At 40.8% G+C, this 14818-nt stretch overlaps 1 protein-coding gene across 1 annotated transcript in view; it reads right to left on the bottom strand.

The window, feature by feature from the left end:
- Window positions 1-851: 851 nt before the first annotated feature.
- Window positions 852-14818, bottom strand: part of LOC6538443 (cardioacceleratory peptide receptor) — a 32823-nt gene continuing 18856 nt past the window's right edge. Inside the window, exons 3-7 of the mRNA XM_002098931.4 lie at window positions 3123-3258; window positions 2862-3059; window positions 2417-2677; window positions 2010-2295; window positions 852-1922 (exon numbers count right to left, since the gene is read on the bottom strand). Coding sequence (XP_002098967.2) covers window positions 1688-1922; window positions 2010-2295; window positions 2417-2677; window positions 2862-3059; window positions 3123-3258 — 1116 coding nt within the window. The 3' untranslated portion in view covers window positions 852-1687. The remainder of the gene's footprint in view (window positions 1923-2009; window positions 2296-2416; window positions 2678-2861; window positions 3060-3122; window positions 3259-14818) is intronic.

The following is a 14818-nucleotide window of genomic DNA, read 5'->3' as shown; positions in this document are numbered from 1 at the left end:
AAATATTAATTTAAGAAAGATAAATCAAAAGTTGCAATCCTATTTTGATAATTTATAACACAAATATATTTAATTATTTATCTCTTTTTCGTCCAAGCTTTAATGAAAACGAATCAATTTAGCACAAATAAGCAAACCTAAGCAAATAATAAAATTTCCAGTTTTTTTTTTTTACAGGACTTTGGATTTGTTTACTAACTTGCTAATAGCATTTCAATTAAAAGTTAATAAATAAATTGCAAAATCATAATTGCGAAAATTTTGCAACTGTCCGCCGTTTGAATAAGCTTCTTAATGGATTTTTCCTCCTCCGTCGAGTGCAATGAGGCGGCTGGCCGACAGGGAAAAGTATTTCTGCAAAAGGACCTGAAATGAAATTTATTTGCCAACCATCCCATTAAGTAACTATAGTTTCCATCTGCTCGCCCAAGCGATTAAATATCAGGCAGGAAGTGGAGGAAGTAAATTCGCAAGGGTTGATGCTTCTCATGGATTTAACCAGCCTCAAAACAAACATAAACAGAATGAATATCCAGAGTTGGCATGGTAAATTTGCCATTTGCAGACAATAAGAGTAAAGCACATAACCTTTGGCTGTTTGCAGAGCCCACAGCAACCAATATGTTTTCATTGTCTGCCCGGTTTGTCGCTCAATTTATTTAGTGATGTTGACTTTCCAACAGTGACGTCAGTGGAGGCCACAAACAATACCACATCATCGCAACAATTATAAATGGTGTGGGGGCAAAAATCGTCCTTGTCGTCCTTGTGCCCATTGCTCAGTGGGGCGAACTGAAAAATAAAGAGGATTTTGCAGCGCGTGCCAGGAAAATGAATGAAAACGCGGGACATTCTTGAAGTCGTTGCCTTTATTCAGCTTTCACACATGATTATGAAATAAATATTAGCTTAAACCAAATTGACTACAGCGTTATGCTCTATTAACTCTTATGGTCTACTTATGCTTAATGGGTTTTGGTTTAAGATGCTTGGGCATGTTTATACACCATTACGAGTGGCTATATACACGGATGAGTTGGAATTTAAATGGCCTTAATAGCTAGTTAGGACTGGAAAGAAATGCATTTTAAATTTCTGATAAATGGCCGCGATTCTCACACGCAAGTAAAATCAGTCTGTTTAAGATAATATAACTAAAACGAGCTAATACAGGATTGAAACCTAGATTCTCAATGGTGTCACAAAAATCTTTATAGTTATTTAAATATTTTTTATTGGGATACCATTTAAATGACTTTCTCAAGTTAAAAGTTCAATGCAAGAATGATTTAGTTAAGTTTTCTGCGAAAAGGAAAACCTTTGTACTAATTTTCTGTTGAAAGTCAAATTATATTGCGAGTTTTAGTCAAATATTAAAAGTAAATAAAAATATAAATCTTTAAAGTTTTCATCTTAGATTTAATTAAAAGCCGTATAAATGTAATCTTAACTACAGATTGCAAAGTACAAATAGTTTTGAAATTCGTAGCGTAGACTTGGCATACTTACGACTAGAGACATACATTTGGCTTTCCCCATGCCTGGTACAACTATCGAACTTATTGTCTAAGCCTCTGGTGCATTCACAGGATGTCCTTGTTTCCATTTAAAGGAACTCCGCGTCGCTGAAGGACGTGGGACCATGAATCGAGAACGCGGATCTTTTCCGGCTGGTGTGGGCCAGCTATCATACCTCCGACATGGCTGGCACGGTAACCACCTTGGTGGGCCGTTCGCAGATGACCACACGGGCGTTGGTCTTGTTGGTGGAGCGACGGGACACCGTCAACGAAGTGGTCAGTGTCCTCATCGAATCGCAGCTGTTGTGCAGTCGACGACCAACCGTGTGGCAGCGGTTCTGCTGTGAGTTGTTGCGGTATGATTTGCAGCAGCAGGTGAACCACTTAAAGGGCGGAAAGCGACTGGAAATAAAATAAATATAAACATTAAAAACATCAAAATATTTCTATAATAAGATTTTAAATATTTGATACGTAAGCTCAACTTACCTTAATGTGCGAAAGACCTGCGATGAGAAGAGGCAATAGATCAGCGGATTGGCCGCCGAGTTCAGCGGTGCGAGACTTTGGATGAAGGTGGCGATGGCGATGTTGGTCTGTGAGTGTGGAATCTGGCCAAAGACCTGCAGCAGATCGAAGATGATGTATGGCGACCAGCAGATGATAAACACAAACACGATGGTCAATGTCATCTTGACCGTTTTGACCTTTGCCCGTGGAATAATGCCCCTTGAGCTGGCCCTCCTGGCAGGTGCGGCTCCAAACCCAGCACGTTCTGTTAAGATATATATGAAAAAGATATTTTGGATGACTTAAATTTGCTATTAGGATTAAATTTTTTGTTAACATTTTGTTGTAGATTTGTTGGCAATATGTATAATCAAAATATATCTTACCAGTGGGCACAAAAATGGAACCCTTTGCCCAAATCGTCTTTACGATGATCGCATAGCAGGCGGAAATGATCAGTGCAGGAATGGCAAATAGAGTGGCAGATACCAGACTCATGTACACCTGCCAGGCGATCGGTGAACCCAACTCAATCCAGCATTGCGGATGTCCTTGGATGAGCTTCTCCTCGTACAAAACCAGGATGGGAAGCGAAAACAACGCCGAGATGAGCCACGCGCCTGCCACCAGATGACGGGCTCTTTTCCCTACAAGAATAAAAAATTTAAAATTTTTGAGTAAAATATATTTTTAATATAACTTAAACTTGGTTTTTTTGTGGAAAAATTTCCAAACTAAATTATCCAAGCAATGTTAGTAGAAGCCACAAACAGCGCTTTGGCTAACAACATTTGGCAATTAGAAAACTTTCCATCCGACGACCCAACTTACACGACTTTGAGAAGTTCATGGGGTGTGTGATGGCATCGTATCTGTCGATGCTCATGGCCACCAGCACGTAGGTGGACGAGTATGTGACGCAGACCTGCGAGAAGCGGATGGCCTTGCAGGCCAGGTTGCCCGCCCGCCACGAAATCGTGATGCGCCATATAATGTCGGTGAGGACGTTGAGCAGTCCCACGCACAGATCTGGAAATAATGTACTGGGCATTAGAAGCCAGCGAAGTGGTCAGCCTTAAGTCCAAAACTCACCTGCCAATGCCAGCTGTTTGATGAAGTAGTTCATGCGCGACTTGCGATTCTTGTTGATGAACATCACAAAGAGAACGGCAGAATTGCCCAGGACGATGACAGTAAACAGGATCCAGAGCACCGCAAACTGTTCGGTCTGGAAGAGGGAAAAAGAACAAAGTGTGGTAACATTTCATTAAACGCCTATCAAGTTCCATGTCAACAAAGTGTTAGGCACGGAAATCACGCATAAAACTCAATTTAATGCCATCCAAGCACACACACACACACGCACTTGTTTATGGCTCTTTAAATAGCCATAAAAATGATAGAGCTATGAATTCAAGCTGGTAGGAGCGGCGGGCAGGATGTGCCGGCGGAAGTTTGCTTCTTCCAGTTCAGTACTAACAAGACTAGGACAACACGACATCCCACACACGAACACCCGTGGACGCTCACCCACACACAGACGTGATGGAGGGCAGACAGCCACCGTTATTCCACAGGAAATTGCTGCCAAGATGAAGGACCTGCACTCCGAAAAATATTTCCTTTGACTTTAGAGCCCGCTTCACAGCCCAGGATATTTTGGTTGCTATTTAATTTGTAGTACTTGTACGTCTTACATTCTAAAGTCATTCAAGCAAATTAAACAGATTATAGTTAACAATTTTGTATACCAAACCTAGGTATTTTTAATTTATTTTATTTCTTTTTTATTCAATTTTTTTTTATTCTAAACAAATTTTAAACAGCTGTGAAGTGTAGTAATGACAGTGAGTAGTTGTGCTAGTTCTACTTTATTACTGAAGAAAATGAAATATTTCTCATATGCCTGCATGCAGTTTATATAGCAGAAAATCGTATCTATGCTAATATGACTAATGATCTCTTCATGGCGCCTTCAGTGTTTTTTTTTTTGCAAATTAAATTTGCCTTGAAGGCATCTCCCCATGCTCACATCTATTGAAGGTAAGTTTGAATTATGGCCTCGGGGTCTTGCAGTCTGACGCCAACAGCCAACACCGATGTTGATGCGGACTTGCTTAAGGGCAGGCAAAAGTAAACTTGTTCCGAAAAAAAGCTGAAATCCTGACAGGCTTCGTCCTTGGAACTGCGCTCAGACTGAAGACGCCCCACCTTATGCTACAACTTTTTGTCCATACTTGCAGTATTCACTTTTTGCCTGTTTTATTTTTTGTTGCGGCCTAAGTGCGAGTTGTATATATAGCGAAAGATATATATATGTATATATGAAGATATTTTGTTCCGGCGACTTTTGGGCGCTGGTAGCCGTCTGGCAAGCCAGTTCATCATGTTGCGCAAATTGGCGCATAAATCAACAAACGAGCAAAACGGCTATTTTTACTCATTTTTCGCCCAGCCCCGTTTTTCATTATTTGCCGGTGTCGCGTTCATTATTAAATGTGGCTGCCTTCATTTGTCAGGAGTAAACAGTTTTACATTTCTCCATCCGGACTTTGATTTTGATGCTTTACCAGCAAGTGACTTGGCTCGTTTTCTTCAAGCCTTTATCGGATTTTAGTCCTCCACCTCAAGTGCAATTTTCTTGAATGACTTTCTAGAAAGTAAAGTTACGGCAGGCGGAACTCTTCACGCGTTGCAAAACTTTTTCCCATTTAATGTTGGCTCAGCAGCATTGCTGTTTGAAAATTTTCGCACGTGTCTGCCTTTTTTAAACCAAGAAGTCATCGAAAATATTTGCCTTAACAGATTCATGTATCTTACACTCAACGGAAGTCAAATCGTTTGGTGTAAGGAAATACGGTCATAGGTATCACTTTACTTGAATAATTACTGACATATAGATGTACTTATTAGCTTATTTTCAATACGCAATAATTTCGCAAAAAAATCAATATAAAATGTTATTTGACCCATATTGCCGGGTGCATAATAAAAAACGACTAATAAATTCCCGTACTCTTTTTTACACAAAATAACTTTTGTCAGATTTCTTTTAGTCAGCTTTAGATTTTTATTATGTCCCATGCTGTGGGCGCCATAAAAATGTAATAAACGGCGCATTGTAAGCCTTTTTTAATGATCGACCATTTCTGGTTGCCTTTTTTTTTGCTTACTTTTCCAGCATTTTTACGTGTGTGTCTGTGCGACTTGCCCTTTTTTGGCAAGTCATTATGCCTTTTTCAATTTGGCTTTGCACCTCGAGGAAATTGCTTTTTTTGCCGGCAGAACATTAAAAGTGCGAAATTTAATTTCAGCCAAAGGAAAAAGAGTTGAACGCACAAGACGAAGGCAAAAGGATGCAGGATAAGACCGCAGAGCTGAGTAGAGCTGAGTAAGAATGGGGATTTTGACCCGCCACAGCAACCGTAAATCCTCATTAAAAGGCAATTCTTGCAGAGCACCTGTTGCCGCTCACTTGGAGCCATGGAGCAACTTTATCTGCCGCAAACTATTATGTCTGATTATTAAGTGGCACAGCCATAACAATAGAAGCCACTTGCCACTGGAGAGCCATGCGCTGCAAAATGATGGTATCCGCTTTCCTTAACCCAGCTGAAGTAGAACCCCTCGAAGCGACTTAAAGTGCACTTTGTGCGGCTTTGGGGCTCGTGGTTCATGGCTTTAATCCCACTAAATCGACCGTGCTGACAAATTTCCAACGCTGCCTGCGAATCGTAAAATGCAGCAACAAAGACAAATGGGTGGTGGCCACAAACAAAGGCAATGGGAAATTAATTTCTTTTCACAAGAAAAGCAGCCATTTCCCCGCCTCACGCCCATTGTTGCAACTTGCAACGGCCAATGGCAGCGGTGCTTATAAATCAGTTCGGTACTACAAGAACTTCGCGGCAGTCCTGCAGCAAATATAGTATATCCTGCGGACTCTATTTCGATTCAGAGGAGGTGGACTCAAAGTACACTGTATTGTATTTAAGTTAGTTTTAAAACAATAATAAAAAATGAATCGATTTTCTATGAACATAAATTTGAAATTAAGAAGCCTCTTACTTTATTAATAAATAATTATTTTTTAATAAAGAAATTTAACTCCAACTATTTTGTATTTCCGCTGAAACTTAGAAACTTATCCAGCAATTATTGCCATGGATTAGAAAAGTCCACTTAATATCGAAAATAGCGGCGACAACGGATAGTCTGCTTTTATAGGATACTTAAGAGTCTGCAATACTTTCGCCATAAGCTTAATCAACTTCTATTTTCGTAGCTCATATTTAAAAAGCATCTGAGCCGAGGACACGGAGCACATGGCACTCGGCCACCATTGTTGACTTTGTTGTTTCTTTCCTGGCTTAAGTTTTTACGCATGTAGTGGCATTTGTGTTTTAGAGTGTGTGTGTGTGTGTCCTTTGTGTGGCATTGTGATTGTGTGTGTATGGCTGTGGAAATGTGTTTTGTTTGGCTGCTTGTTTGTTTGCGTTTCCTTCGCACTTTTCAGGGCATTCATTAATAGCGATTACATTGTGCCTGAGTGTTTTGGCTCCAAAGAAGTTGCATAAAGTAAAATTAAATTCCATATTACGTATACGCAGCGTGGTGAGCCGGCAAATGGACAGATAATCAGCATTAGTAGAAAGTTTCCCAGGTCAACGAACTCTGCCAAAGCATATTGTCCCCGTCGTCAGGACGCTAGTCCTGCTATAAAAATTCATATACCTATATATATATATATATTATATGTATGTATATGTGTTAGAGAAGGACACTTGAGCTGGTAGGATATGAGAGCGTATTATTTTGGCATAAAAACATGCATTTGGGTCAAGCCGAGCACATCAATCATGGTTTTTATAGTGGTTGGTGCGGCTTTTCAGCCACAATGGTTGGTCGCTGCCGGTTTATGAACTTTCCTATAACCATAGCCACCAAAGGACATTGCTAAGGACTGCGCTTTAATTCGCCTAATGGCCAAACATTTTGTCATCAGCTGGCTTAAATCTTCCCCTCTTGTCCGTGCATATTTGGCGTTGATGTTGACACAAATTGAAATTAATAAAAGCCCGGCATTACGGACAAAACGAGCTGTGTGTACATGCTGTTGACAAACTGTTGAGTGGAAATTCGGGTGCGTGGGTGTTGAAATATGAAAAATTGCCAAAGATTTGCCAACATAATTGCGGTCGGTTATGAAAACGGAGAGCGGAGTGGAGAGCTAATAAAGACCAACTGGCTGACATAATGGATGTTAAACTGGTTTCACAATTTATCCTTAACTATCCGATGGACAACTCCATTTAAGCCAAGTATGTATGGCTTTGGCTAATAAGAGATTAGCAGAATGAGTCTTAGTAATCTCCTGGCCCCACTGACAAGTGACCCACTAAACGAGTCGATAAATTTTGTTAGCGAAATAAAGAAAACAAAACGAACCAAAGGCCAAACCTCAAATAGTTACGCTAGTGACTCGTAAATTTTCGGTCCAACAAAACACATTAATCAAATGAGTCGAACATAAATTAAGCTAGTTGCTCCAAAGACGGCCATAAAAAGCAACATATAGATAGGTCAAAAGGACTGTTGCAATGGAAATGCGTTGGGTGTATAAATAAATTAAAAGCCAAAACATAAATATGAGTTGAGCTGGACTGATGTTTAGATAACCTTAGCAAGGGCCGAATTAAGTGTGTTGGCCAAAAATAACAAATAAAGCAGGCGCAGCCAGCCTTGATGACCAGACAGAAGGAAAACAAAGAGAAGGTTGGACTACACTGGAAATAAATACAATCATTTGATAGTTTTCAAAAGGCACTATGAGGTGAGCTCAGCAAAGCAACTTCAAAACAGTTGAATTTTTGTGTAGAATACAGTTAAACGTAATAAGTTGTAACAGCGTAAAAAGTGCTTAGATGGGCTTAAATGAAAGTAAATATTTAGTTCACATCTGAGTCAATTTTTTTCAAGTGCAATATTGTAAGCAAGAGGCAAACAGAGAAACAATAAATACAAGCACGCGCCTAGAACTATGCAAAACAAATTACACCCTCCCCTTGGGCGAGAAATGGGATGTGGAGAATCTGCTGCGGTTGGCGGAAGTTATGGCCAACATGCCAGTGTGCTTGTATGTGTGTATATGCGAGTGTGTGTGTGTGTGTGTGGGACTTGGCAATTTGCATAAACAACATAGGCATTTGTGATACGTACCAAAAGTCAAGTCAGGCATAAATTTGAATATTTTTCCCAGCCATTTACCGCTTGAGTTGGGTTTCCCTTGGGGCCGGCGATAATTAACACATAAGCATCAGACACATGTCCTGCCATCCCCCTCCCTCCTCCCACTCCCCTTTGAAAGTATCCTTGTATGCTGTTATCCTTGTCTGGCCATCGCAAGCTTCTGCCAAATGAGCTGAGGGACAGGGCATTAAGTAGCCATGCCAAATCGTTTTATTTGTGTGGTCAGCAGATAAGTTGACAGGCAACTGGGCGTCGAAAGTGAAGCCAGATTTTAACTAGACACTGCCTGTCAGCCACTAAGTAAGCAGTTTGATATGCGTCTGCAGACAACTTCATTTGTCTGCTGGACTCATAAATTCAAGGCACTTCTCAGAGAAGTTGGAAAGTATATGAATTTTTAGCCATAGCAATACTCAACATATTTTAAGCCAGTTTCCTTTCCAATAAGTTATAGAATTATTTTAATTATACTTGTGAATAGTTTTTCCAGCTAAAATTCTGCACTCAATTAATTGAAGACGTACAAATTATGCAAGAACCCACTTTTAAATTGGTAAAGAACTTTTTCGGTGCTGAAAAGTTTTTAGCTAAACGAGCAGCTCACCTAATGCCCATAGACATCATTAGAAGCCTGTTGTCTAACTTTGCTAAAACTTCCCCTGCACAACAGCAAACCGAAAAGACTAAGCTAAATAGAAAGTTTCCACTACCAAGTTTGGCCCAACATTTGTTTAAAGCTATTGCAAAGCAAAGAGGTAGAGGTAATGTAAGTGTGTATTGTTGATGTATCGGCTTTAGCTCCAACTTTGACTACTACAAATGGCATTTCCTGCCCCTTCCACCGCAGGAATTCAAGGAATTTAATTAACTTCCATTTGCCCAACGACTGCTGCACCTAGCGATTAACGAAAAGACAAGCTCCCAAGGGCCAGGAAAGACCAGTTGGACCAGTAGAGCCAGTAGCACCAGTAAGACCAGCAAAGACCTATCGAAAGCTAAGTAAACTTTTTCTTAATTTAAAATTCCGCAAATGGCACTTGTCAAAGGAGCCACGACGAAAAGAGGCGGGGCATTGGCGGTGGGGCTGGGGAAGGAGAGGAAGAAAGGATGCCCGGCAGCCGGAAATGCAGCAGCACCATGAGGAAGCAGATCGGACAAGTTGGCAAAGATGGTCGACTGTCTGACATGGAAGGCTGTTGCCTGGCAGGCAGTCAAGTGCTCACGACTCCCGACTGTGGACTTTTGAGCAAGAACAAGTCGCCGGAGTTGTTATTTCTGATTTTGTTGCTACTGCAGCTGAGCGAATCTGTGCTCCTTTTTGTTGTTTTTCCGCTTTTTTCACACCGTCGGGAACGGTGTAGTACTGTATACTACATGTATATATACGTATTCTACGTGGTAGAGCCGCACTTGGCTGGATTTGATTCCATTTTAAGTAAGGCCCGATTCTGTTGGCACTCACCCATTCCGAAGGTGCCAAGTCGAGTAATTGTGAGCTGCCATGTTCTGTTATGCAAATTGCTGCGGTTGTTCGCGTTGAGGGATTTCGCACATAAAGTTAGCAAGATTGGGTATGAATGTAGGTTCAACTAAATTTTGAGCAAATGTTACTGGTTCGTTTGGGTAAACCACACGCAATTTGCGATGTTTGCATAGCTATTAAATCCAATTTAAGTATATAATTTGGCAAATGAGGACTACAGTTGTGCTACAAATGAAACTACGAGATTAAAATTGGTACTAAGGTGCTAACACTTTAAAAGTACATATTTTGTTGCCATTTTAGTTCTCTAATATGCTTGGAAAACTGATTCTAAGTGGAATACTCAAGCGCAATTTATATATACAATGGAAGTCATTGATTGAAAAAGTGCTTTACTATAAATTGTGAAATGTGAATCAAATGCAACAGTAAATGTCGTACTGCGCTTGTATGTGTGAGCTGGCATTATAAAGTGCTTTGTGTCAAAGGCAAAAATGCATGGCGTATACGTGATGTGCAAGCCAAATGCAAGCACGCACTTAATCATTTATGCACACACTGACACATACACGCACACATTGTCGGATAATGTGCCTGTGTTTGTGTGTGTGTCACATTTGACATTGCTCACGTAGAAAAAGGCATCAGGACGCGACTTTTACACGCCTTGGCAGAGTCCTGCCTTCAAGTTTATTCTGAAACTACTTCAGTGGAAAGAGCAAGTGCCATAAAGCTGACTTATGTGGCAAATACGAATACAAACTAGCCGATAAACTCGTTGACGTATGTTTATTTAGGGCTTATACAAGGATATGTTTAATGGAAAAACTCTTTGTGCTTAAATCCTTATTAGTTCAGCATGTTCAATTTTAGTTGTGCATAAATTCACTCCTAATGGATTTGCATTCATCAAATTTGACATGTTAGATTACGTGTTAAACAAAGATTACTTATTATTTTTAATTAAAAACAAATAACATGTGTGGTACTTTATGTTAACGATATTGCAAATTTGTTTAGTGCTATGGAACAATTTTTTTGGGAATTCGAATTTTAGCTAGTTTACAGCTTTGATCGATGAAATGCGTGCGAAGAAAAGACCAGATGCAAAGCCAAAAATCAAGAAGATGTAAACATGGCTCTTAATTAATTTTGTAAACGGGTTGTGGTGCACTGTAAAACACAGAGAATATTACGTGTTGTAAACACACGGAAGCTGTTTGGCATCTCTCGACATCTCGACGTCGTTCCACCTGCGAATGACAGAGCCAATCGTAAAGTGCCTGCTGAAATGGAGGATGTTTGTGCCAATTTTATCGAAATTGCGTAAATGACGGGGCCCATCGACTGCACCACATCCATCGCTCCTCCCCTCACCAGCAACCCTACTCCACCCATCAAAAATACATCGTGTCGTGCCACTTTGAAGCTTTTTTGGCATGTACTTCCCTTCCTTTGATGTGGCGTATTCGCTCTCACCCGCGATGGCAAAAGAAATTGTGTTTTTCTTTAGGTGTGTCTGCTGGCGTCTGACATACATGTGTATATATGGAACCCCGAGCTCAAGTGTATTACAAGTGAGAACCCAGAAAAATTCCAGGAATTCTGTAAGTGAATTTCAACTAAAACTTGATTTTATGAGGGGAAATGGTTGCTTGTTTTCTTAAGTCCCAGATCAGGCAAATTCAGTGCGCTTAAGTGAAAGCTAAGAGGTGCAGTTTTAAAGTTCGTTCACTGTAAAAAATATAAAGTCCTGTTAACTAACCATCATTAACAAATAATTTTCAAATAATTCGTCCCTGTTCCTAGCCTTATTTTACAGCTATATAATTTAATTTAATTTCACTTAAAGTGCCGCACAATTCATTGCATACTTCGGTGCGTTGTGAGATGTTGACCTACTTGTACTTGCCAGGCTATGTAAATAGTTCAGTCTCAGCCGGGGGATATACCCATCACTCCATCTACTTTCCACTTTCCACTCTCTACTTTCTACTTTCTATTTCATTCTCTCTGCGTGCTGACACTTTTTCCGAGACTGCCGCACTTTAACTATTTACTGAGCATAATTTCGCTGTTGGTTTGTCGCCTTTTGCATTTTCTCATTAAGCGCATTTCGCGCACTTGCACAAAACCAGATGGCGTTGGAGCTGAAGATGGATGTTCTCCGCTCCGGGGGATTTCCCGGCATCCAATCCGCATTTTCATGCGGCTTAGTGTCGTAAAACTCCAAACATTCTACTGCAATTATCTGGCCGGGGGGTCAACTGGTCCCTTAGGCGCGGATTTCAGCGCTTTTACGATTTGCATAATTTACACAATTCTTTTTTAGAGTTTTTTAAGTGCTTCTTCGCTTTGTGTGTGTGTGTTTTTTTCGTAACCCAAATGCAGTCGTGTGTTACGTACCCTGCTTTAGTTTTTTCGGGTTGCCGCCTTGCATTGCTCATACGCAGTGTGGCCACCGAGCAGCAGTAGCAGCGACGTTGGCAGTGGAGCTGTAATTGACTTGGGCTATGCAAAATTTATTGTGTGCAGCAGCTCTTGCTGCTTATGCATGCAAATTGTAATGATGCGAAAATGTAGTTGCGGGTTTTTCACCCAGCATTTCCACCAGCACTATTCCGTTTGCACTCGGAGATATGTAGATGCTTTTTGCGAAAGTCATTTTGTGTGGGTGTGTGTTGCGGGCTGTCAACGGAAGTGAGTGGCGTTTTGCTGCTTATGAAAATGAAATTAAATTTTTTGTCAAGTGTGCGGGAAGTGATACTCCCCGCAGACAGCCACGCCCCATTGTTCGTGGGGCTCTTATCGTCGCAGCTTATTGTTGCACAAAATGTCGCTTGATGTCAGTCATTAAGTTCACTTCCGGAGAATGATTACAAAGCTTCTGGAATGGGGCAATGGGAAATAAGCCACAAGGATGTGTGTGCGCACTTATCTGTTGTGATAAATGCGGGTCTGTCCGTTTCTTTTGTAATATTGTTTTGGGTATGCTCTTGTTTTCCTATGAGAGCAACCCGCCCCTGGCTAAACGCAAATACAGATGAAATTCCAGAATTCAAGTTTTTATGAGACAATAGAGTGAGTTAGGGAGGCTTTTCAAAAGCGGTCAGAGGTGGCCATTATTTTCACTATTTTATAGTACCAAAGTAATGTGTCATATGAATTATGTACTTTAACGGTTAAATGATTCATAAATATACACTCCAAATTGTTGGTTGGTGGTGGATTAATGGAAGCTCCACTGTAGTAATAAAGCATACATTTGTCAGCAATCCGTAGCAGGAATGGCCCTGGGCTTTTGTTTGCGCCTTGCTGATTGCAGGAATACTTGTAACTGGGAGTTTGAAATCAATGCCAAAGGTTGGGCTGGGTTTGAGTTTGGGGTGATTCGGGGGAATCAGATGAAGCACCCCAAATTCCGACTCGGCACAGCGGGGAAAACAAATCAATTAGACGTTAAAAAGGAAGCACAAATAGCAGCAAGGCACCTAACCAAAACCCACATGTGGATAGGATAGGTTTTCCCCTCTGTTGTTTACTTCGATTTCGAGGATGGCGATGGCGATGCGATGGTGATGGCGATCTCCCATGACGACGCCCACTTAATGTTTATCAGTTGGAGGAACGCTATTAACGCCATGTTGATTTATTGCAATTTAATTTGGTTTCAATTTGGGGTTTTCGCCTCGCCAGCAAGTATTTTATTTCACAAATTATGTGCAGACACGACTGGGGCGTGGCATTTGGATTTGGCCAAACTTGGGCGTTTTGGTCCTGTGGTTATTTATGGCGGTTAACTCGCTCTCAAGAGGACAGCCGCAAAGATTGATTATGGACAGTAAAAAGGTTTTCCCGTCCATAGAAGGCAGCTTACATTTTATTTTGGTTTTTTACGGCTTACGAAAGGCACGAAGAAGTCTTTGTAATAAAAACTTTGAACCAATTTTGAGTGCCTTTTGGCCTTTTCTATTATTTCCAGCACTTTGCTTCCTCCTTGCTAAATTTTCCCGGAAAATATCGCTCATATGTAGATGGTTTTCACTCGTTCACAAAGCATCGCTTCGGGCAAACTCTCCTGGGTTTATTGATTTGCAGTTTAATGCCTGGCCATAAAAGTCAACCCTCGATGATGGGAGGCGGCAGGAAAACTTTTCGGGGCAGACTCCCCTTTTAATTGTTGTGCCGAGTTCAAAGTTCAAGCGTGACAAATAAACCAACAATTAACTTGAACACTCATTAAGTCAACTCCTCATCCGTCCATCCATCTTCCACCCTCGTTTTTACTGCAAAATATTTGTGAAATTAACACTTTCATTGTTTCGCATAAGTTTATTGCCTGACGAGCTGCCTCAAATTCTGGCAGACTTTGGATGCCGAGCAGGCAAATTACAACAATTAGTTGGCTAAAGATGCTTATTGATTTTGCTGGTCAAGTGACACTTTGGGGAATTTGAAGAGTCCCTTCGTAAATACCACCATCCACCATTCAAAGGCGGTACACTGAACCCGATATTGAACCTGTGATCTGAACTATTAACTGCCTTCGAATTTTTGGTGTCGGTGAACGCTTGATGAGCTGCCAGAAATCAGCGAAGCTGAAGTGTCAACAAACCTGTCCGGCGACCTCATTATGCTTAGATTAAAGTGGCGGAAGTGCATTGACTTTCAATGCCAAATGAAATACAATTCTCATATTTTATCAAGAGCAAACACAAGACGGGAAATGGCACACTGAAAAAAAGTAATGGTATACATGATATTTCTTATGTTGGACTTGTGACGCACCTTCACAAAATAGTATTGGCTTTTATACATTTACTCGAGTTTATGTATAGAAACTCCTTAAGCGGATTACCTAGACCATTATTCCGCTGGTAGTTCAAGCCTCTGTTCCATTTCCTCAATTTTTTCTCTCACTGCAGCTGTCGCTGGTTATTCCTGGTGGCAACAAATCCTTATAAATCGCTATGACACATCCAACTAACAGGCGACGTGCCAGATAAAACTCTTGTCAAAACGTATTTTATGGCCGGGGCCCAAGGATTCATGGAGG

The sequence above is a fragment of the Drosophila yakuba genome, chromosome 3R (assembly GCF_016746365.2).
Source record: "Drosophila yakuba strain Tai18E2 chromosome 3R, Prin_Dyak_Tai18E2_2.1, whole genome shotgun sequence".
Taxonomy (NCBI): Eukaryota; Metazoa; Arthropoda; class Insecta; order Diptera; family Drosophilidae; genus Drosophila; species Drosophila yakuba.
The sequence above is the reverse complement of the archived record's forward strand: the minus strand, read 5'-3'. Positions and strand labels throughout refer to the sequence as shown.